This window comes from Podarcis gaigeae (genome assembly GCF_964106915.1).
Source record: "Podarcis gaigeae genome assembly, chromosome: 14".
Taxonomy (NCBI): Eukaryota; Metazoa; Chordata; class Lepidosauria; order Squamata; family Lacertidae; genus Podarcis; species Podarcis gaigeae.
Window position 1 is genome coordinate 45,568,701 of NC_139690.1, and position 24,256 is coordinate 45,592,956.

General features: G+C 46.7%; 2 protein-coding genes across 5 annotated transcripts in view; one reads left to right on the forward strand and one right to left on the reverse strand.

Annotated features, from left to right (window-relative positions):
* Positions 1-24,256, forward strand: part of LOC310831093 (myosin-11) — a 1,553,087-nt gene that overhangs the window by 404,434 nt on the left and 1,124,397 nt on the right. The gene's annotated exons all lie outside the window — the stretch shown is intronic.
* Positions 1-24,256, reverse strand: part of CIITA (class II major histocompatibility complex transactivator) — a 52,796-nt gene that overhangs the window by 18,637 nt on the left and 9,903 nt on the right. For all 4 annotated transcript variants that reach the window (XM_083711328.1, XM_083711331.1, XM_083711330.1 and 1 more), the window contains exons 2-12: positions 19,821-19,922; positions 17,707-17,817; positions 16,983-17,042; positions 16,354-16,410; positions 15,668-15,709; positions 14,498-14,629; positions 8,291-8,428; positions 6,456-6,524; positions 3,505-5,203; positions 3,167-3,340; positions 661-732 (exon numbers count right to left, since the gene is read on the reverse strand). In XM_083711328.1, the coding sequence (XP_083567454.1) occupies positions 661-732; positions 3,167-3,340; positions 3,505-5,203; positions 6,456-6,524; positions 8,291-8,428; positions 14,498-14,629; positions 15,668-15,709; positions 16,354-16,410; positions 16,983-17,042; positions 17,707-17,817; positions 19,821-19,922 (2,656 nt within the window). The remainder of the gene's footprint in view (positions 1-660; positions 733-3,166; positions 3,341-3,504; positions 5,204-6,455; positions 6,525-8,290; positions 8,429-14,497; positions 14,630-15,667; positions 15,710-16,353; positions 16,411-16,982; positions 17,043-17,706; positions 17,818-19,820; positions 19,923-24,256) is intronic.

A 24,256-nucleotide genomic window follows, 5' to 3' on the forward strand; every position in this document is an offset into this window, starting at 1 on the left:
CGCTCTGTTCCAGTAACAAGAAGCCGAAAGCACCAGCCTGAAGATGACGAGTGAGACCTCGTCGAAACGTCGCCTAGACACCCCAACTTTTACACGGGAAGACACCCGAGGACACCAAAACCTGCATTCCTGTACCCGTGAAAATCTACGAAAGCAAATATATATATATATATATATATATATATATATATATATATATATATATAAAGAAGGCGATTGGGCCGGATTCGGCCCCCAGGCCTTAGTTTCCCTAGTCATGGTTTGACCCCTTTCCGTTTTAACAGTACAAATTCTACAAACGCCTTCCATATCTACTCAAAATCATTTCTCCTGCATATTCCCCGTCTTACCATAATGGCACATGCTAATTTATCATTGATAGCTATATCCCACACATCTTTATACCATTCTTATCATTTTATATTCTGCTTTCCCCTTCCACTTCCGAGCTATAATCATTCGTGCAGCTGTCAATAAATTTGTGAGCGAGGCCTTCGTAGCCTTCCACCCCATCGTAAATTGATAATAGTGCTACCACTGGACATTGGGTCAGCTTTAACCCAGTGATTTCTGTCATCTCCTTAAACACCCTTTGCCACAAAAAATCGTACATATTTACACCCACCAAAAGATCCATTTTAAAAACCCTCTCTTACTTACGTGAATTCTAATTGTTTAAGCTCTGTGACGGCTGGGATGAGGCAGGCGCTACCGCCAGCTGAATCTGCCTCGCTGAACAAAAAAACAAGAAGAAATTGGTTAGATATATTATTAGGGCTTAACATTTTCGAAAAAGATGAGGATGACACAACCCCGACCCCAGAACTTATTTCTTCTAGGGTATAAGCCACGCGTCTTGGGCTGTCTCAGGAGAAATTGCAGGTACAGTGGTCCCTCTGGTTAAGTACTTAATTTGTTCCGGAGGTGCGTTCTTAACCTGAAACTGTTCTTAACCTGAAGCACCACTTTAGCTAATGGGACATCCTGCTGCTGCTGCGCCGCTGCCACCCAATTTCTGTTCTCATCCTGAAGCAAAGTTCTTAACCCGAGGTACTATTTCTGGGTTAGCGGAGTCTGTAACCTGAAGTGTCTGTAACCTGAGGTACCACTGTAAGTTGTGCCCTGCTATGGATTGCATTTATTTATCACACTTATATCCCTCTTTGTTTTCTCCAAGGAGTCCAAAGCGGCATACAATGGTACCTCTAGATGTGAACGGGATCCATTCCGGAGCCCTGTTCGCATCCTGAAGCGAATGCAACCCGCGTCCGCGCATGCGCGGGTCATGATTCACTGCTTCTGTGCATGCACGTGATGTCATTTTGAGCCTCTGCGCATGCGTGAGCAGTGAAACCCGGAAGTAACGCACTCCATTACTTCCGGGTCTCCTCCTCTTCTGATTTAATCCCCACAACAACCCTGAGAGGTAGGTCATGGGCGAGTGGGGATTCGAACCCTGCTCTCTTCCAGGTCCTTGTCTGACCTTTCATCCACTATGTTGGTGATCCCTCCACTACGGGGACTAATTTATAGGCTGAGCTGTAGGGCAAGGCTGTTGCTGGACTCCAGTTCCCTCACTCTATCTGTCTTGTCCCCTCTTCTGCATGTAATTGTCAGGCTTCAGGGAAGGCGACCCCCCTCCCTCGCGGCAGGCTGCCAGTAATGGAAAAACAAGAAGCTCTTACCAAGGTGTTTTATTCAGTAATCACAGAGAGAGATGTAGGATGCTGTCTCTAGGACAATGGCATTTCTCTGAGTAAAGCTCCACACCCTCTGTCTCTCCTATGATATGTCATCACTATGGTGGCTGATCTGTGCTTTCTGCCTCTGAGCTATCTGTTCCCCTACTTTCAATGCCCTCTGGGTCCTAGGGGAAGGGGGCAGGGGTGGAGGAAGGGGGGTGTTGGAGGCAGTCCGCCCCAGGTGTCATCACCGAGGGGGGTGACATTTGGAGCGCCGCCCACCTGCGACTCCCAAGCCTACCCCGAGCCGTCGGGGGAAGGGGGGAGCTGCACCGCTTTGCCGGCGGCCTTCCCCCCTTCGTTTTGACAGCTCGAGGGAGGCTTGGGAGTCGTGGGCAGGCAGCGTGCCGTTGCCCCCCACTCCCGGGCTGCTTCCGGGGGGAAGAACCTCCCCCAAGCTGTCAAAAGGAAGAGGGAAGGGAGGAAGGCTGCTGGCAAAGTGGCGCAGCTCCCTTGCCCACCCCCTGGAAGCAGTCCGCTCTGCTGCTTCCCCTCCCTTTCTTCCATTATCTCCCAGCTATGTCCTTCTTCTGTCTTAAGAGTAATGACCTTCTGCAAATCACCGTTCTAAATCTATACTGTCCTCCTCTTCTCGGAAAGGTCTAGGAGAAGGGGGATGCAGTCTCTACCATTTCCCCTCCGATATCCCGTCTCTGACAGTAAAATACATTTAGATACAGTGATACTGACTAAAAAAGAATGTTATAAGAAAAAAACTGCTCCTTTCCCCCTTATGGGGTATCCAAGAGCCCGTATAGAGTCCTTATGTAGGTTCTCTATCGGTAGGAGAAAATAACAGAGGCCAACCAGAGAATATTGAGAAGCAAAGCAGCTAGTAAGCCTGATCTTCATTAAACTGTTGCAACAGGGTCCTCACTCTGGAGGGAGGAGAGGAACCCAGAATATTGGTGTGCAAGCTCTTACAGAGACTTTGAAACTGCCCACCCTGTAGCTCAAACCACCCCCAAAAACATCATACATACATCACAGAAAGAGGTGGTCCCCAGCAGAAACATGAGTGTGTTGCTTCTCTCCTGTCTGCCAGGATACCTGATAATGCCTTATCTGATTGCCTTTTCTGGGTAGCCTGGCTGTTCCTTTGAGATGGCAAATACCGGTACTTAGTTCTTGAATCTCGCAGGCATATTAATAGTGTGCTCAGCTTAACAGATACTTGCCAGGCTGTATTTACAGGGAGGCGTAAGCCCCTACAGTCCAAAGACTTTTCCCATTTCATTCCTCCTTGCAGAGAAATATATTGAGGTCAATTTGGAAGAGTCAAAATGGCTCCAGGATTGTTCTCCTGTACCATTTCAGATACGTGGTTTATATACTTATGTATGTGCTTGCCTTGTACATTTACGAACATTTATTTTATAAATAGAAGACCTTAGAATTCCTATAACAAGAACAAACCCTCCTACCTTTGGGTCATTTTCTCCTGCATGTCGACAAGAGCACAGAGGTCATCAATGTCCCTCATCGTCTTGGCTTTGAACGGAACAACAATAAACTTCTCAATGGCGGACTGCAGTTGGTCTCTTTCCTCAGCTTCCCACAACTGCCTCCAGAGCCGGACGGCATCGCTGAGGGATGCCCTGCAGAGAATCAACATGCCACACTGAGGTTGAGAGCGTCTTTGTGGAAGATGGGAACTCCGGCAATCCACCCCACAGATTTCAATGGGTCCCTGGGCCCCATGACCTGGAGCTTGGCCGTCGCTGAGGTGCAACACCCACAAACATCACCACCCCAAACATACCTGAATGATGCAACATTCTTCAGGGTGACCAGCTGTCTGAATCCTTCTGAGTCAATGGCGCTCCCTCTCAAATCTAAAGCAAACTTCCTTTTGGCTTGTTTGATGACAGAGTGGAGAATATAGACACTGGGTGGGGTAAGAGCAAACCCCGAGAAAGAGAGGTCACACTTGAGTTCCAAAGCCATTTGCTTCAAAAGGCAAAGATCTCCCGTTTCGTAGAGACAGTGGAGAAAATCAAGGAGCTTGTCTGGAGTGAAATCACGCTCCATGAGTTTCCGGACGTAGTTTGAGAAGCTTCTCTGCTTCTTGCCGGCCATTCTTTTGGCATCCATCTCCCCCTCCTCTCGGAAAAGGACAGAGGATCTCAGTTTGCCCCCTAAAAATAGCAAGCCGGACAAAAAACAAGGTACCAAGCTCCAGGAGAAGAGAAACTTCTTGGATTTGGTGAGCAGCCGAAGGTATTTGGTAAGCGTTTTGTCCTTGATCTCTTTAGCCAGCACCAAATGCAGCGCAACTAGGAAATTTTGGACCACGAAGCTAGGGAACACGTAGCCACATTCCTCTTCCCCGCTGCTCGAGTCTTTCGGGAACGCGAGGGGAACCACCAGTCCGCAGCTGAGAGCAAACTCCTTCACTTCCGTGGACGGAAAGTTGTAGCTCATGAGTGTGTTCCGGTGGTCCTGTCCGGAAGACCAGGCCACCTGAGCTAAAGCAGCGATATTCTGGTGCTTGGGGAAAGATCTCTGCGTTGACGAACACATCAGTTTTTGGAGTAGGAACTTGGCCAACAGGCCAGTAAGCGTGGAAGGCAGTTCCTTGCACCCCGCTTCAGACACAGCCTCGCAAATGAAGCGACACAGGTCAGGAGTGTAGCAATGGCTGAAGAGGTAAGGGCATTTCCTGATCAAAGCCACCGCCTCGCCACTGCTGGGCGATCCTTCAAAGTACTGAGCAACGTACGACTCAATTTGCTGCGTGGAGAACCCTGCCAGTTCTAGCGTCGCGTCCATCTTTGATAAATGCTGCTGCAACTTGTCCTTGGGGCGGGAGGTTAGAAGCACCGTGCAGCCGCTGAGAACCTTCTTCTGGAAGATTCCGGCCAGGATGCCTCCAACGCCCAAGGGCTCCTTGTGGGGCAGGCTGTCCACACCAGATGTTAAGCCATCCCAGTCCTTCAGCTCTTCAAAACCATCAAAAATGAGGAGGACCTTTTCCGGGTACCGCAGAACGTGCCTGTAGATGTCGTCACCGCCATCTTGAGGCCCAGCGGAGAGCTCAAACAGAAGCTGCTTGAGGCTGTAGCGGTTTTCGGGGAGGAGGCCCAGCATCCGGCAATCGAATCGGAAAAGGAAGGCGTAATTGGGTAAATGGCCTCTGGACCAGTCCAGACAGATCTTTTGGACCAGCAGGCTTTTCCCCATTCCGGCTTTCCCCAAGACGACGACGACTTTGGTTCCCAGGTTGTTCTTCCACGGCAGCTGAAAGAGCTGGCTGCTCCTCACCAAAACCTTCCCTTTCTCTCTGAGGTCGCAGGGCCTGGGGTCGGCATTTTTCCCGGCGTTCTTGCTTTCCACGAGGCACAGCGCCATGTCGCGTTCGATGTAAAGGCGATCTAGGGCAAACTCTCGCTCCATGGGCACAAATTGGCACGTTTCCCGGAAGTGGTCTTTTAGCCTCCTGCGAAACGCGTCCACAGGGCCTAGGGTTAAAAAGAAAAGAAGGTTATTTTTATCATATGTGGTGGTCTTGTAGCAAGGTTAAAGCTCACTGGGAAATGATATACAATGAAATGAAAAAGATGTTTAAAATAACCTTTGTAAAAAAACCAAAAACCGAAAGCTCTTCTTTTGGGACAGAACTACCTAAAATGCTTGGGATGCTCCGAATGGACTAATTGAGATGAACTAATTCAGAACTATCTGTATTACACCTGAATGTAGTTCCTAGCATTTCTGGGTGAGCTAAATATTCACATCACACTGTGCACCTGTATGTTTGTTTTAATGTTTTCTTTTGTCCCCTTAAGTATATGTTATACCTTAGCAGAGCAGCTTGTAAAATTCTGAAGACTGAAAAAGAAAATGCTAAGGACCAATGAAATGAATTGTGAATTGAAGAGAATTACCGTATTTTCCTGTGTATTAGAAATTGTGATAAAAATTAGGGCTGGTCTTATACACGGGTAGTGCAGAGGGGGGATTGGCAATTGGCTGCTGATGCTAGCCAGACGTTCTCAGCATTGATTGGGGCTGATTGGTGGTTGTGTTAAGGACTTTTGGTGATTGGCAGCCACAGCGGCAATTGGGAGGGCCCTGCGATGCGTGCGATTGTCAGCGTCTGTGGGGTGGGTGAGTGATTTTCGTCATCCCCCACAAAAAAAAAACTCAACAACACCGGGCAATTTCCCCCCATTTTCTTAATTTTGAGCCCCCAAAACAGGGGGCATGTTATACAAGCAGGCATGTTATTCACAGAAAAATACGGTAATCCCTTTTTGGAAGGGGTGAACCGAAACGCAATTAATTCTCTTTTTTAAATGAACTTGCAAAGCATATCGACAACTGCATAAAAAAATCCCAAGCAACACAAAATACTGCCAGATGGACCTTATGAGTGGAGTTTTTTAACAGGGCATCCACCATCCTTTTGCAAGCAGTTCTTCTTTTATCTTCCTTTCATCCATTTTTTTGCCATTCTTAATGTGTGAAACCTGGCTTTCTGAAATTCTGAATGAACCAGACCAGCAGCAGGAAAAACCCCTCAGTGTGGGTGCTTTTTTTGCCCATCTTTTGGCCTCTCAGGTTTTGGCGGGCACGTGGTTTTGATGTGAATAATGGAACATCTGGAGACACTCCTCCAATACAGGGATGAGGGATCTGTGGCCACAGGTGAGCCACTCCTGCTCTCAAATAACCTAGCATTGATACAGGTTAAAAAGCAGCGACACTCACCTAGTCGTTTGTGAGCTCGCTCTGAAAGAACAGGTGGGGCTTCAGGTCCTTTGTCAGCCACAACCACATCTATGAGACAAAGGGGAGCATATTGAAACACAGCAGGCCTGTAAACCCCCTGCAACGTCCCCCCACTGTGGGATAACCAGTCTTAGGTCTAATTTGCTTAAGCCTAATTAATGTGTGAAGGGATTAATGTCATAGAGTAAGCTGTCCTACCAGGATTAGCTAGGTCATTCCCCCTCATCTTGGGGACAGGACGCGGGTGCCGCTGTGGTCTAACCCACTGAGCCTCTTGGGCTTCCCGATCGGAAGGTCGGCGGTTCAAATCCCTGCCATGGGGTGAGCTCCCGTTGCTCTGTCCCAGCTCCTGCCAACCTAGCAGTTCGAAAGCACACCACTGCAAGTAGATAAATAGGTACCACTGCAGCGGGAAGGAAAATAGTGTTTCCGTGCTCTCTGGTTTCCGTCACAGTGTGCCAGTAGCTGTTTAGTCTTGTTGGCCACATGACTCGGAAAGCTGTCTGCGGACAAACGCCGGCTCCCTTGGCCTGAAAGCGAGATGAGTGCCACAACCCCATAGTCGCCTTTGACTGGACTTAACCGTCCAGGGGTCCTTTACCTGTTTACATTGCTGTGTCTCCATCTACTTGAGAAGCTCAGTGTGTAAAGAGGTCTGAGCTGCTTGACCCTTCCAGCTCGACGATTCTATGATTGCACCTTGCACCCATGTTCGCCTTGCAATAGCAAAGGATTTTAAACACACAAGCAAAAATCTGATATGAACGACTCATTCTTTTTACTGGAATCCAATAGCCCACTGGAGACATTTTTGACTGATAAACCAATAGCGCATGGGGGCTGTCAGAACAGCTAGCCTGTGGCTTCGCACTTGTTATCAAACTGAAGGAGCACCTTGCTGGAAGAGATGAGGGTCCAACTAGCCCAGGGTGCTTTGCAAACATCCCAGTAACCAGGAGGAACTAGGGATGCCTGCCCAAAGCTGGCCAGCGGTCCAGGCTTGACCTTAAGCTCATTCCTGGCGTGCATCGTAATCTTACCTTCAAGCTTTGCCTTCTATGTTAAAAGGTAAAGGTAAAGGGACCCCTGACCATTAGGTCCAGTCACAAACGATTCTGGGGTTGCAGCACTCATCTCGCTTTATTGGCCGAGGGAGCCGGTGTACAGCTTCCGGGTCATGTGGCCAGCATGACTAAGCCGCTTCTGGCGAACCAGAGCAGCGCACGGAAATGCCGTTTACCTTCCTGCCAGAGTGGTATCTATTTATCTACTTGCACTTTGATATGCTTTTGAACTGCTAGGTTGGCAGGAGCAGGGACTGAGCAACGGGAGCTCAACCCGCCGTGGGGATTCAAACCGCCGGCCTTCTGATCGGCAAGTCCTAGGCTCTGTGGTTTAACCCACACTGCCACCCGCGTCCCTTGCCTTCTACGTTACCACAGCACTAAACCTCCGGGGGGCAGCAGAGAGTGAGGAAAGCGGAGCTGATTCTCCCAGCAGGATTGCAAAGATATTCTAAGATCTCTGCGCCTGACGACTGTCTTCCAAGAGCCAAAGGGAACTTTACCTTAATCATACCTTTGCATTTGCAAGTGGGGAGGACTTTAAATTTTATTTTAGAGACCAGGGCCACAGCCCCAATGGAAGGGAATTTAACCCTTGCCTCCCATGCAATTCTCCCAACAAGAGTCGCTTCCCGCCCCCAGGCCAGAAGCTGATATTGCGACCAAGAGCAGTTCTCATCCTGGGGAGAATAACAAGGGCAGAGAGGGTTGCAGATTATGGACAATTGCAGCAAAAATCATGACGCTTACCAGGACAGGCATGAATGATGGCACCTTCTGGCTCAGCAAGAATATTCACGCGCTGATCGAGAGGCTCAAAGGCAAAGACTACCTGAATATCTTCCATGCCGAGTGGGCAGTAGTACAGGTTGGGGTTTGCAAGAGGCTCTGCAAATGAGGAGAGAGGGGTTTGATCATCAACATCGGTTCAGCAAGAAGCAACCCATTACCCCTGTTGCCACAACTGCAACAGCAGGGCTCATTCTGTTTGTAACTCAAAGGTTAATTCCATTAGCGTGAAAGTCGACTAGCAACCAGGCAGGCTGGCAGGATCTTCCCGTGCTCTGATTTGCAGTGTAGTTCTGAGGGAGTTTCTACACACACACTCCCTGTATGTTTGATTGCATGTCTTCCTGCCATTTACAAAGCTGAAAGGAAGGAAGACGAGGCCGCCAATCTGTTTATTTCCACTCAGATTATACACTGATTTGTCCCATTTCCTCAGCCAAGTGTTTTCCGGATTTCCTTTCCCTCTGGACTCCACCTCATTGTTTAAGTGACTTTGTTAACACACGGCCCACCTTTCAAGGATCGTTGACCCTCTCCATCTGTGTGGTGGGGAGCAGGATGAGAGCAGCTACACTGGAGTAGCTGAGACTGCCAGCTGGGAACCATGAAGTGATCTCCCTTTTATCGTGCATTTGGCAAGGAGGCCTTAAAGCAAGATGCAGTCCAGCTCCTCGGCCACAACACAGGGTTCGGAATGAAGCCCGCCTTGCAGTGGGTTGGCATTGCAGTGTGGAAAGAAGAGGGTGCCAATGGGGTGACTGTGAGTGCAGTGGCGCCCCTGAAGTCTCCCTCGGGTGCTCATGAGGCCCCTGAGCCTTCCCACTCAATCGCTTACCCCCTTGGCCTTCAGGGTGGCTACTCTGAAAGTACGTAGAGCTGAAAGTTGGGCGAGTGGCACTGAATTGGAGCAAATGGCAGAACCTAAATTGCAGGTTGCTTGGAAATGCAGACTGTGTATGTGAGTGCTTTCACTGCCTCAGGTGGTGCAACAGCTGAGGGCGTCTGGCTGTTAAGGAGGAGGAGGAGGAGTTTGGATCTGATATCCCACTTTATCACTACCCGAAGGAGTCTCAAAGCGGCTAACAGTCTCCTTTCCCTTCCTCCCCCACAACAAACACTATGTGAGGTGAGTGGGGCTGAGAGACTTCAGAAAAGTGTGACTAGCCCAAGGTCACCCAGCAGCTGCATGTGGAGGAGCACGGAATCAAACCCGGTTCACCAGATTACGAGTCTACCACTCTTAACCACTACACCACACTGGCTCTTTAAGCAGCAGGTTGGTGGTTCGAGGCCACTGAGTGATGGTTGTGGGCAGGAGGGTTGGACCACATGACCCTCAGGGTCCCTTCCAACCTACAATTTTATTTTATTTTATTTTGACAAAGTAATAATCATAAATAAATAGGAATAAAAATGCGCACCACCCCACCGAGACCGACCCATTGTAACTATCCAGCCTCCGGAAATTTCAACACCTCTTGCGATGGTTTCGACACCTTTCCGTTTTAACAGTACAAATTCTACAAACGCCCTCCATATCTCCTCAAAATCATTCCTCCTGCATATTCCACTGTCTTACCTTAATGGCACATGTTAATTTACCGTTAATAGCTACATCCCACACATCTTTATACCATTCTTCCATTTCATATTCTGCTTGCCCCTTCCACTTCCTAGCTTATAATAATTTGTGCAGCTGTCAATAAATTTGTGTCCTTCATAGCCTGCGAACCTTCCACCCCGTCGTAAATTGATAACAATGCTACCTCTGGACTTTGTGTCAGCTTTAGCTCAGTGATTTCTGTTATCTCCTTAAACACCCTTTGCCAAATAAATAAATAAATAAATAAATAAATAAGTATGTATATATTTGCACCCCCACCACATGTGAACATAGTTCCCCGTTTCCTGGCATTCCCTCCAACATAACACCAAATAGTCCTTGTTCATCTGACTTAATCTGACTGGTGTTAAATACCACCAACCTACAATTCTATGAGCCTCTGAGTCTAACTCTTGGCACCAGCCCCAAGCTGAATGATAATATCCAGCCCCACGTAGTTTCAGCAGGATTTCAATTCCTGCTTCTCTGATGCTGCCCATTACTTTGTTTGTTTTCTCGAGCCGTTTTCGGTTATCGCGTTAACGGGCTGCTTTATTGCCAGACATTGTTTGCGGGTAGCAGACTTCGGACCCAGAGGTGGGGAGAAATATCATTTACATAAATAAAAAAGCAGCTAGGTGAAAAGTAGAAGTCCACCAGATTGACGACAAAACACTTCTAAACATCCTTGGTGCCCTGAGATACCTTACTTGAAGGTCCCAGGGTGATCTGAGGTTCTGCTTTTCCAGAGGAGCAAGCGAGGAGGCATGTGGTTTTTGTTTGCATTTCATTCCTCCCATTGCAAGGACCACCTGATTCTTGTTTATTTTCTGTTCTGTGAGAAAGGAAGCCAGTCTGTGTGACTTCCGTCTCTGGTATTATTGTACTTTTTATTGTACTTTTTCTTTCTGCTCTGTCTTGCGATGAGACATGATGTCTGTATGAGGCCTGCTTCTCTCGTACAATGGTACCCCTGGATGTGAACGGGATCCGTTCTGGAGCCCCATTCGTATCCTGAAGCGAGCGCAACCCGCGTCTGCACCTGCTGCGATTTGCCGCTTCTGCGCATGCGCGTGACATCGTTTTGACTGTCTGCGCATGTGGGAGCGGCAAAACCTGGAAGTAACGCGCTCCGTTACTTCCGGGCTGTTGTGGTGCGCATCCCAAAAACTAGTGTTCCAATACCACTCCAAAACCACTCCTTGAGCTTAAACACTCTTAATGCCCCACCACAAAGATACAGGTGAAACTCGAAAAATTAGAATATCGTGGAAAAATTCATTTATTTCAGTAATTCAACTTAAAAGGTGAAACTAATATATGAGATAGACTCATGACATGCAAAGCGAGAAATGTCAAGCTATTGTTATAATTGTGATGATTATGGCGTACAGCTGATGAAAACCCCAAATTAACAATCTCAGAAAATTAGAATATTGATTAAAGGTGCAGTAGCTATTCAATCCATAACACCTGCAATGGGTTCCTGAGCCTGGTTCAGTAGGAAGCACAATCTTGGGGAAGGAACTTTTCCACAATATTCTAATTTTTCAACTTTCACCTGTACGCCTCCTCCCTCCACTGTTAAAGGCAGTTATTCCTCTGAAGACCAGTTACTGGAAATCACAGTTGTGCTCGGATTCTGCTTCCCAGCTTCCCACTGGGACACCTGGTTGGCCACTGTGCAAACAGACTGTTTGGACTAGAATCCGATCCTGCACGGCTCTTTTTAGGTAGAGCTCTTAAGTACTTTGCGAATGAACAAAACTAGTTTATGATATCTGTCTCTGCACAGCAGTTGCTGGAGAGCGTAAAGGTAGAAAGGTAAAAGACCCTGGACGTTTAGGTCCAGTCAAAGGCAACTGTTATGCACTGAACTGAATCCTTGAACAATAGGATCCAGAATGCAGCAGTCTGATTGGTCCACAGGAGCCACCCAATCCAGCTCTAGGTGGAAGTGAATCAGCGACCTGATTGGCCTGCAAGAGCAGCCAATCAGGCTCCTGGATGAAGTTAGTCAGCAACCTGATTGGCCTGCAGGAGCAGCCAATCAGGCTTCTGGAGGAGGTGAATCCGCAACCTGATTGGCCTGCAGGAGCAGCCCAGAATTAGCCAATCACGCAGGGCCCTTTGTGTAAATAATGTATATATAACTAGATGTTTTGGGGAAAGTTTCATTCATTGCTACTATAAAGAGCATGAAAAATTCACACTCAACTCCGAGTATATTTCAGCAGCTATGGGGTATCTGACACTGAGCTACATTCTCTGATTCCAGAGAAGGCAGCTTCCTACGCAACCTGATCTCCTGCAGCCGTTACGCTTCTGCATTGGCCTCACTTGGATATTTGTTCTCGCCATCTGGATAACACACGCTTGGGCTGGTGCCTACAGGGACCAGCTCTCCAAGCAAAGTTTTCCCCTCCCCCCACCCCTCCCCCCACCCCTTACACGACGCTGTAACTCTAATCCCAAACTGATGCTGGAACAACCGTTTCCAAACTCTTCCACAGGTCCATGCACAGCTTCAGCATGCTGTGACGAAACCCGTGCCATGCCAAAAACACCTCCATCACTTAACGGGGACAGAAACTGCATTCAGAAAAGGATCAGAAGGGAGAGGAAATCTCAGTGAAATCCCCAGAGATGGGAGTGCCAAGTTTTTCTTGTGCCGCTTACCTTACTTTTGAGGTAGCCAAGGGATGTCTGGGAGAGTCGTCCCCCCCCCCTCATTCTGCAGATAATCTCTCTGGTGGCCTGCACCCTGCAGCCTCCCTGGGTGCCCACACTTCCAGAAAGCCCTAAGACACCATCAGCGGAAAAGTTATATATATATTTAAGTCAGCCTTTCTCAACCTGTGGGTCCCCATATGTTGTTGAATTACAACTCCCATCACCCCTAGCTAGCAAGGCCAGAGCTCAGGGATGATGGGAGTTATAGTCCAACAACATCTGGGGACCCACAGGTTGAGAAAGGCTGACTTAAATATATATATAACTTTTCCGTTGATGGTGTCTTGGGGCTTTCTGGAAGTGTGGGCACCCAGGGAGGCTGCAGGGTGCACCCAGAGAGGCTGCAGAACTGCTGATTTAAGTTAAAATGAAAGGGCCTTCCTTAAAAACAAGGTCAGTGAGTGCACTGGTCTTAGGCACTCGGTAGTCAGCCTCCCTGGCTTCCCGCACTTCCGTTAAAGCCCAGGGGAAGAAGCGATGATGTAACTCCACCCATGGAAATTTTATAAATCAGGAGATGAAGGCATCTGGGGAGGCTGCAGAATGCAAGAGAGATGCTTATTGCCATGTAAAATATACACACACCACTCTAAGTCACCAGGGTTTTTGTTAAGCAGTTTTTTTTTCCAGCTGCACAAATTCCCCATCAAACATCCATCAAAACCATCAAACACCTAGAAAAAAAAATCCAGATGAACACTGTGTTTTGCTTCTTACTTACATCCTGTATCAGTGATGATTTCTCCATAGGAATCTGTAGGAATCTGTAGTTCTTATTTACTATAGAACACCTTACCCAATATATACCCACTCAACCACTTCAATCTGCAGAACTGGAACTGTTAGAAATGCCACATATTCTTCGTTCCACATTTGCAAGATTTTTTTTTTTTTTTTTTTTTTTTTGAGCATGGCTGCAACTGCATGATACAACTCCCTGCCTTCTAAAAACACTTTTGTTTAGGCAAACCTGCCCAGGCATGTAGAACGCTGACATGTGTGTTTGGTTGCCTTTTGAGCTTATTGTTGCTTTCCATTATTTTTGGCATGTCTTACACAGTTGTGGGTTTCTTTTTTAAAATACAGTGGTACCTTGGTTCTCAAACGTAATCCATTCCGGAAGTCTGTTCCAAAACCCAAGCGTTCCAAAACCTAAGCCGCGCTTTCCCATAGAAAGCAATGCAAAATGGGTTCATCCGTTCCAGACTTTTAAAAACAAATTTAACACGAATTTTGCTATCTAACATGACCATTGATCCTTAAAATGAAAGCAGTAAACAATGTACTGCAGCCGCACAATCAATCAAGAAGTAGCTGAACTGGGTTCCACACAGTCACCAAAAAAGAGCCGCAAGAACAAAAATGCAAAATAAACAGCAAAAATAGACAGACCTCAGAGTAACACTCAAACTGGAAGTGTGGCATTCAAATTGGAAGCATAACACTTAAAACGGAGCATGTTCGGCTTCCAAAAAAAGTTCGCAAACTGAAACACTTCCGGGTTTGCAGTGTTTGGGTTCCAAGTTGTTTGAGTACCAAGGCATTTGAGAACCAAGATACCACTGTACAGTGGTACCTTGGGTTACAGATGCTTCAGGTTACAGACTAACCCAGAAATAGTACCTCGGGTTAAGAACTTTGCTTCAGGGTAAGAACAGAAATCGCATGACGGTGGCGGGAGGCCCCATTAGCTAAAGTGGTACCTCAGGTTAAGAACACTTTCAGGTTAAGAACGGACCTCCAGAATGAATTAAGTTCTTAACTCCAGGTACCACTATACTGATAATCCCAAAGGGTGCAGAACGCAAACCTGCAAGCATCGCTTCTCATACCGAAGGCAGGGCTGATGGTGGTCACCGAAAACTCCATGTGGAAGTCAGGCGACGAGAGGGTGTCGGCCGGGGAGCAGCTCAGAGGGATGGTCATGCAATTGCCGCTGACAACGCAGAGAGCCGGTGGATGCCCTGAGCGAGGAAGCAAAAGCAGAGCGATGTCATGGGGAGGCAGTTTTGGTGCAACTTCATCTCCAGGCTACTATCAGGCTCAGGAATGGCTTATTTATTAATTTTAAAAAATGTTTATATACCGCTGTATCATAAAAATGTGTCACAGACAGTTTACGACAATACAGGCATCTCCCCCCACCACTTATGCATGCTTATGCACGATCGTGTACATGAGCGCAATATGCATCAGGAGGCTCAGTTTGATCAGAATCGAGTACACACTTCCAGAGTTAACACTCAATATATGACTTTTGTTAAAGAGCCACCATAGCGGCTGAAGGGCCTTGAAAATGTGTCCCAGGCTTTTCAGACTCATTTACCCGTGTACTATCTGAAACCAAAGGGGTGCATCGGTTGTCAGATGTGAAATATATGGGCATTAAAGGGACACAGGTGGCGCTGTGGTCTAAACCACTGAGCCTCTTGGGCTTGCAGATCAGAAGGTCGGTGGTTCGAATCCCCGTGACGGAGTGAGCTCTGTCCCAGCTCCTGCCAACCTAGCTGTTTGAAAGCACACCAGTGCAAGTAGATAAATAGGTACCACTGCGGCAGGAAAGTAAGCAGCATTTCCATGAACTCTGGTGTTCCATTGCTCCAGAAGCATTTTAGTCATGCTGGCCACATGACCCAGAAAGCTGTCTGTGGACAAAGGCCGGCTCCCTCAGCCTGAAAGCAAGATGAGCGCTGCAACCCCATAGCCACCTTTGACTGGACTTAACCATCCAGGGGTCCTTTCCCTTTTTCCTTTACCAATATTGGCATTATTTTCAGCTCTCCTATCCCACGACTTAGTCACCCACTATTTGCAAGTATAATTGCAACAGGAAAACGAGATAAGAACATTGTGTGTGGGTTTATTTGCAAAGAGGACATAGATTTGGAGAGGCAAGTTCCACTGTGCACTTCCAGTGTGAGAAGAAGGCGGTTTTACGCTGCCCTGGCTAGGCACATCTATCTCGCTGTGGCGCCCAGCTATCGACGCAACCCCCAACTCACCGAGTTTCCTGCGTTTGGGCTCTGGAGCATCAGAGCAGCTGCCTGGGGATGGAAAGAAAGGAAGATGAAGGCACAGCGCCTTGAACAATTACTTCAGCAGGTGTGACTCCTCTCTGCCAGAACGGCAGGGATGGAATTAGCCACACAGCTGGGAGAATCCCTGATATTTGCAGATTTCTGTATGATTTTAAATTACGTTCCTATTGGGTGGGGATTGATGCCAGGACAGATTCTGAGAGCCCTTCCTTTCCCCTAGAGACTTATGAAATAAGCAAACAGCTTGAAGGTCAAAGGTTCCTTACACCTGCATTAAAAATAACTATTGTGAGGTTCAAGGAAGTTTTTAATGTGTGACATCTTAGTGTATTTTCGGTCTTTTGTTGGAAGCCGCCCAGAGTGGCTGGGGAAACCCAGCCAGATGGGCGGGGTACAAATAATAAATTATTATTATTATTATTATTATTATTATTATTATTATTATTATTATTATCATCATCATCATCATCTCCTGTTATAACATGTTGCTTTCATGCGTTTTCATACATTCTCTTTTGTAAGCTGCCTTGAGGTTATTTGCATAAGGCTGGTTATAAATGCCTAAAATAAAAGCCTAAAATAAACAAGGAACTTCGAGATGTTCCGCCCTTGGCTGCCGCGCGAACCCCACCGATTCACCTCCTGCTCACCCCGTTTCTTGGCCTCCCCTGGGGTTTCAGCCGCTGCCTCATCTAGAACCAGGTTTCCTGTTTGGTTTGAAATAAGAAAGGGAAGAACAGGCTGTTTATTCATGATTAGACAAAACTGCATCAAGACCTTTAGAAGCTGTACGTACTGAAGTCTGTTGTGAGATAGACTGAAGAAGAAGAAGAGATTTGATACCCCGCCTTTCACTCCCTTTAAGGAGTCTCAAAGCGGCTAACAATCTCCTTTTCCCTTCCTCCCCCACAACAAACACTCTGTGAGGTGAGTGGGGCTGAGAGACTTCAAAGAAGTATGACTGGCCCAAGGTCACCCAGCAGCTGCATGTGGAGGAGCGGAGACGCGAACCCGGTTCCCCAGATTACGAGACTACCGCTCTTAACCACTACACCACACTGACTGCCATGAGGGCAGTGGCGTAGCGTGGGGGGTGCAGGGGGGGCCGGCCGCACCGGGCGCAACATCTGGGGGTTAGGGGGCGCAAATCCACGGGTTAGGGGGCGCAAATTACTTGCCTTGCCCCGGGTGCTGACAACCCACGCTACGCCGCTGCATGAGGGCATCTCAAATGCAATGCTTTTCTGGAAGGGGAGGGGGGAGCACATAAGAATCTTACCGAACAGATCTTCCTCAGGTTTTTCTTGCTGGTCTTTTAGGACGTATTCAGCCAAGGAAGCTAAATTGTTGTTGTTGTTGTTTTTTTAAAAAAGAGGGAAAGAATGCAAAGTGAGAAGCTGTACAGGTGAATTTTTCTACAAATAAAAGCTCGAATCTTCCCTGCAGATGTAGGGAAGCTTTAGCCCTCTGGGTGCTGCTGAACTACAACTCCCAGAATCCCTGGACATTGACCTCAGCAAGCATGGCCAAGCATCAGGGGTGCTGGGAGCAGGGATGGTGTTATAGTCCAACAAAACCTGGAGGGCACCAGAGACCCTTCTGTGACGTAAGAGCAGCTCGTCCAATCAGCACCTGAGGCTTCTGTACACTGCTTGGGTTGCAAATGCAGAAAAGTAAGGTTTTGTTTTGTTTTGTTTTGTTAAAAAAGAAGGTACAAAACATATCAACTAAGGTTGTGGATTAGATTCAGCTGAAGCCCTGAAAAGGGGATGGACGGGGTGTCACCCAGAGCTGGGTGGAGACAGTCCCAGATCATCATGAGTTGCATTGGGGGGCTCAGAGCGATCTGGGTCTGTTAGGCAAAAGGAGAAGCAGCCATTGCTGAGGAGGAGGAAGAGGTTAAGTCAGAAAAGAAAGAAAAAGCAGTGAAAAGGTTTAGGAGCATAGCTGTCAACTTACAAAGAAACAAGCTCCTCTCCAACCTTGAAATTCCAGCTTCCTACCTATTTTATCATAGGCCTCTCCAGTGTCCGCACACAGACAGACTTGCTCTCCACTCTCATTACTTTCCACTGTGTAAAAGACATCAGGGTTGTTTTCCTGGTCGTCAGGTTCTAGAGTTAAAAAAATAAAACGAAAGAGGCATTAATAGTGCACAAAAACATCTATGCAACTTTTATCTTACTACACAAAGCATCAACCGCAGAAACACCTTAAATATCTGCAGAGCCCATAGAAATCAGAAACTTTTGGGGCTCCCAGGACCAGATCTTTATCTGGCAACACCCTGTGGGTCAGCATGGAAAAGTGGGCGGGGCAACTCACCTGCCAATCACAGATGCCACTAGAACATCACACAATTGACAGGTGGGCTGTTTTACACGCAGGGGCAAATTTCACCTAATAGGCACACTTTGGTATGTAATTTCCCTGAATATACACATTTCTGCAAAGGATTCCCCCCTGATATAATGCATTTCTGTACATAACATTCATTAGTATATGTATTGTCGCACACACCATACCCTTGTATATGCATTTTAATATATATTTATTGGTCGGAGAACTGCATTGCAAAATTCAGAGAAGTTAAAATTTCAAAGTCTGGCTGTATTTCAGTTTGCAGAGCATCTCGGAAAATGCAAATTGGGTCGGTTTAAGCTGAACCGAATTTTTCATCCATCCCTGCTGGCAGAGTACCTGCTTAAGCCCCACTGTTTTCTTGACCCATTGCTGCTTTGGGGGGGGGCATTTAGGAAAACGGGTCAAGGCAGAGGTTTAAATACACCTTCCTTCAACACCCCTCTTCCACCCTGTTCCTACCATTGCTCTCGTAATTTCACTTTAAAGTCTTTGTTGTTGTTTGCTTATTCCCAGCTCAAAAATATCTGATTTGGCCAGAGGTTGTTCTCAGAGAATACTTTGGATTTCTGGCTCCCAGAAAGTACTGTGCTTTTCCGTGTACAGTGGTACCTCGGGTTACAGATGCTTCAGGTTATAAACTCCGCTAACCCAGAAATATTACCTTGGGTTAAGAACTTTGCTTCAGGATGAAAACAGAAATCGTGCTCCAGCGGCAAGGCAGCAGCAGTTCTTAACCCGAGGTACCACTGTATAAGACGAGGTTTTTCCCTGCAAAAATAATGTTTAAAAATTGGGGTCGTCTTATATGTGGGTAGTTCAGTGTGGTGATGGGTGATTGGTTGCTGCGGTGAGTAGGAGATTGTCAGCCGCTATTGCTCTGGTGATTGGTGACTGCGGCAAGGGCTGCTGTTGATTGGCTGTTGTTGCGGCAATTGGGTGGGCGATTGGCGGCTGCTGGCGGCGAGCAGGCAGGAGATTTTTGGCCTCTGTGACGTGCGTTATTGTCAGTGTTGGTCAGATGGGTGAGCGATTCCCCTCCCCAAAAATGCTCAGCAATTCTGGGCAATCTCCCCCCATTTTCTTAATTTTGAGTCCCCCAAAATAGGGGGCGTCTTATACTCGGGGGCATGTTATACACGGGAAAGTACGGTACTTCCTGTGCAGCCCTTCGTCAGCCATTGACCAGTCCAAAATAGAGGATGAAGAAGACTGGTCAGTGCAGAAGGACTGCGAAAGCAAGGATGAGTATTTATCGTATTTTTCGCTCTATAAGACGCACCAGACCACAAGACGCACCTAGTTTTTGGAGGAGGAAAACAAGAAAAAAAATATTCTGAATCTCAGAAGCCAGAACAGCAAGAGGGATCGCTACGCAGTAAAAGCAGCAATCCCTCTTGCTGTTCTGGCTTCTGGGATAGCTGCGCAGCCTGCATTCGCACACACATTTCCCCTTACTTTTTAGGAGGGAAAAAGTGAGTCTTATAGAGCAAAAAATACGGTATGTGGGCAGCAGCTGCAATGTACCCCAAGTCAGCCAACCTGGTTTTATTTCCTAGATGCAGACAGGCAGAACTGCCCTGGAAATGCCTCTTCCATTGTTTTTGCGCTTTCATCTTGTCCCCTGGGTTATCTGACTCTTGACGTGTCTTTTGCAGCGTTCACAATAAAAAAAATTATGGGGCGTCAAATAGATGAGAAAACAAAACGAGCAGGGGATTATTCTTCACAACGCCCAGGGGGCGGGGGGACTCACCTGTTTCCACTACCTCCTTATACAGAACTGGTATGTCAAGGTCACTGAACAGGAGGTCCAGGTAGCTCTTCCCAGCCAGGACTCCTGGGTCCATGGTGTCACCTGAAAGCATCGCCACCATCATCAGTAAAACAAAAGATGTATGATTCAGCCGCTTCTGGCATTTGCCTGGCTCAAAGGTCCCCTTCTGCTCCACACGGTTCCGAATTCCCGCACCCATCCACACACACACACACACACACACACACACACACACCTTTGCTTAATAAAACTTGTTTCATTTCCTCTATATTAGTGCTGAAACCAGTTAGGACTTGCTCTGTTGAGCTCGTGTTTTTCTCACGCCTCAAAAAATGCCCACATCTGGGGTCGTTTTTTTTCCTAGCACGGGTCAAAATTGTACAAAAAGGTGTGAATTTGTATGCATTTTTAAAACGCAGGTGCTGATTTGCCTCAGTGCTCAGGAAACAGGAAACACACACACACAGTACAGTGGTACCTCGGGTTACATACGCTTCAGGTTACAGACTACTCTAACCCAGAAATATTACCTCAGGTTAAGAACTTTGCTTCAGGATAAGAACAGAAATCGGGCTCTGGCGGCATGGCGGCAGCAGGAGGCCCCATTAGCTAAAGTGGTGCTTCAGGTTAAGAACAGTTTCAGGTTAAGTACAGACCTCAGGAACGAATTAAGTACTTAACCAGAGGTACCACTGTGTATATATGTGTGTGTGTGTGTGTGTGTGTTAAATGCTTGCAACTTGGTCTGATTGGCATGGATAATTTAATAGATAACCTTCATCGGGAGAGAAATCCGCATGGTTCTTCTGCCCCCTTTCACCTCATAGCAAACTTGTGAGGTAGGTTTATCTGACAATGAGAGTGTCTGGGCTCAGTGTCAGCCAAGGATGTTCATGGCTGAGGGGGAATTTGAACCTGCAGCTTTTCAGCACTCTGACCACTGCACCGCACTACCTCAGCAGTAATCTGTCACAACATCACATTCACAGCAGGATCCCTGACTGGCTGGGACCGAACAATGAATGAGTCTTTCCAAGTTAAATTTCTTTTAAAAACAAAGAAATATGGAAATCTCTCTTGCTCTCCATTTGAGAGCTCATACCCTCCAACATTTCTCCAATGAAAATAGAGAAGTCTTAAGGAAAAGTGGGACATTCCAGGATTGAATCAGAAACTGGGACAGCTTCTCTAAATAATAATAATAATAATAATAATAATAATAATAATAATAATAATTTTTTATTTATACCCCGCCCTTCCTGGTTCAAAAACCAGGCTCAGGGCAGCTAACAACAAATTTAAAACACTTAATTATAAAAGCAGCATAAAAGACAGTATAAAAACACGAATAACAATAAAATTCAAAAATCAATTTAGGGGAAATAACATTAGATAATCCCCAGGGCTAGCTGGCTGAATTGGTCCTACTTGGGCCAGTGAGGAGAATTTGCTGTGGGGTCTCAGAGCAGGTGATCTTCATAAAAGGGAAGGGGGAGGGAAGGGAAGGGAAATAAAAGATCAGGCTGAGGGATGTCCCTGGAAAACAGGGACACTTGGAAGGTCTGAGAAGGAAGGACTGTCCAACAGTCGAGGTGCAAACAGCGCCCAACTAGCCTTGAAGCCTTGACAGTTTGCTAATCGGTCTTGAGCAAAACCAGCGCGTTAGCTAGCTTCACGTTTTGCTTTTCAGAAGAATGAAATGCGGTGCTCTTTTAATCCTAAATTGTAGGAGGATGCTGAAAACATTAGAGCGGAGGTAGCGCCCTTTGCCTCCTGAGCATGCCCTGGTTGTGGTCACAACATGTGATACGCCTCTCCTCATGAGCTTTGGCGGCATCTGGCAGGCAGCTGTGGGGGAAGAGAATGCCACACTAGGCGGAAACCACTTTGACGGTCCCCCTCCCTTCTTAGACATTTCCCTTCTCCCGATACAATATCTTTATTGTCATTGTCCCTTGCGGAACAATGAAATTGAAAAACTACATAAAAACTACATAAAACTACCACGAAACTACATAAAACTACATAAAAACTACATACAAACTACATAAAACATTCAAAAACCCCCCAAAACTCTAAAACCCCATTTTAAAATGCACTATACTACAGAGACCCCTTATGCTGCATTTAGAACCAGAATTGCATTAGCGTAGAAACTGTTTTTCAGGCAGCTAGTCCTGGCCTTTATAACCCTATACCTTCTTCCATACCTTCTTCCAGAAGGCAGAACAGACAAACAGCCCACAGAGAAACTGCTGCTGTTAACAGGAACAACTTTCTGCATTTCGATTTGAGTATTGTTTTGGTAGCGTAGCTTGCATGGCAGTTAGCTCCAAATAAGACAAGAAAGAAAGTCCTGCTGGAGAATCACCCACTAAGCAGCTTCTTGGATCCAAGTGCGGGACTTAGGACTGGTGTAACGGGAAGCAGGATGCTAAATGAGCTCAAAGTCCCCTCTTCCTTTGCAGGTGGGTATGGAAGACTCCCTGGTCCTGAATGGGGTAACTGTGCCCCTGAAGGACCACGCAGCCTGGGAGTCATTTTGGGCTCACAGCTGTCCATGGAGGCGCAGGTCAGTTCTGTGACCAGGTGTCTACCAGCTGCATCTGGTACACAGGATGAGACCCTACCTGCCCGTGGACTGTCTTGCCAGAGTGGTGCATGCTCTGGTTATCTCCCGCTTGGACTACTGCAATGCGCTCTACGTGGGGCTACCTTTGAAGGTGATCCGGAAACTACAACTGATCCAGAATGCGGCAGCCAGAATGGTGACTGGGAGTGGCTGCCGAGACCACATAACACCGGTCCTGAAGGACCTTCATTGGCTCCCATTACGTTTACGAGCACAATTCAAAGTGTTGGTGCTGACCATTAAAGCCCTAAACGGCCTCGGCCCAGTATATCTGAAGGAGCGTCTCCACCCCCATCATTCAGCCCAGACACTGAGGTCCACCACCAAGGGCCTTCTGGCGGTTCCCTCACTGCAGGAAGCGAGGCTACAGGGAACTAGGCAGAGGGCCTTCTCAGTAGTGTCACCTGCTTTGTGGAACGCCCTCCCGTCAGATGTCAAGGAAATAGACAACTATCTGACTTTTAGAAGACATCTGAAGGCAGCCCTGTAACAGGGAAGATTTTAATGTTTGATGTTTTATCGTGTTTTTAATATTCTGTTGGGAGCTGCCCAGAGTGGCTGGGGAAACCCATCCAGATGGGCGAGGTATAAGTAATATATTATTATTATTATTATTATTATTATTATTATTATTATTATTATTTCTTCTGCATACGCTCCGTGTCCCTTCATTGGGCAGCACATAGTAGCTGCTGCAGAGCAAGCAAGGAGAAGGCGAGGCTGCCACCACTGTGTGATTCGCCAGCTCTGAGATGCATCTACAAGCAATACGCGGCTAATAATGTGCTAACAAAATATTTATAACATTATATTGTTCCGCCATTCATAAGCAGAATATATATAATCCTTGCATCAAGTCACAAATAATAGGAATCAAACAAATGTTCCATGAACCGAATTGGAAAGCGTCAGTCAATATCAAAGAACACGGAAATGAAGGCAAAGTGCATTTCAAGAGTCAAAATCTTGCAGATGTGCGGTGATAGTTTTCCCGGATAACGAACTGATTCTTCATCAGCAAATAAGTTGTCCCTACAGGTACTTCAAATAACAATGGATCAGCAATCACTTAACAGTGTAGTATTAGCCACATGTTGCTTGCGGATGTTCAGAGTTTTCTGTTTTTGCAACACAGGGGATTACCTTGGTTGTATAGCTCTGAAATGAAGGTAGAAAGCAGAGCCACCCTGGGTGGGAAGAAAGGGGGAGTGGAGCAGGGGGCAAGAAGCCAATAATAATAATAATAATAATAATAATAATAATAATAATTATTATTATTATTAAAACAACAACAGCATTGCCCCTTTCTGTGACTAATTTATTCTTTGGCATATGTTTTTCTTTTTGTAAATCTACCAAAGAAAAAAATAAATCCAGGATTAAGGTGTTTTCTCAGATGCTGGAGGGTCTGTGTGCTTTGTCGCATTGATATAGCAGTGGTGGAAATGTTCTGTGGGTGAAGGAGACAAAAATGGGGGTGGGGAGGTTCAGTTGGGGGACAGAGTGAGAAATATCCCTATTTTCATCTGAGGAATGTTGGAGGGTATGCGTCTGGTGGTATCCTCCCCACTTCCCCAAATCTTTTATTGGTTCCGGTTCCGCATCTTTCTTTCTTTCTTTCTTTCTTTCTTTCTTTCTTTCTTTCTTTCTTTCTTTTTTCTGGGGTACGCATACCCCTAAACATTTTGTGAATCTAAGTTTGGCCTCATTGAGGGGGCAGTATTTCAATATGAGTAAGAAAATGAGAGTACCCTTAACATTTTTTAAGGAAAAAAGCACTGTG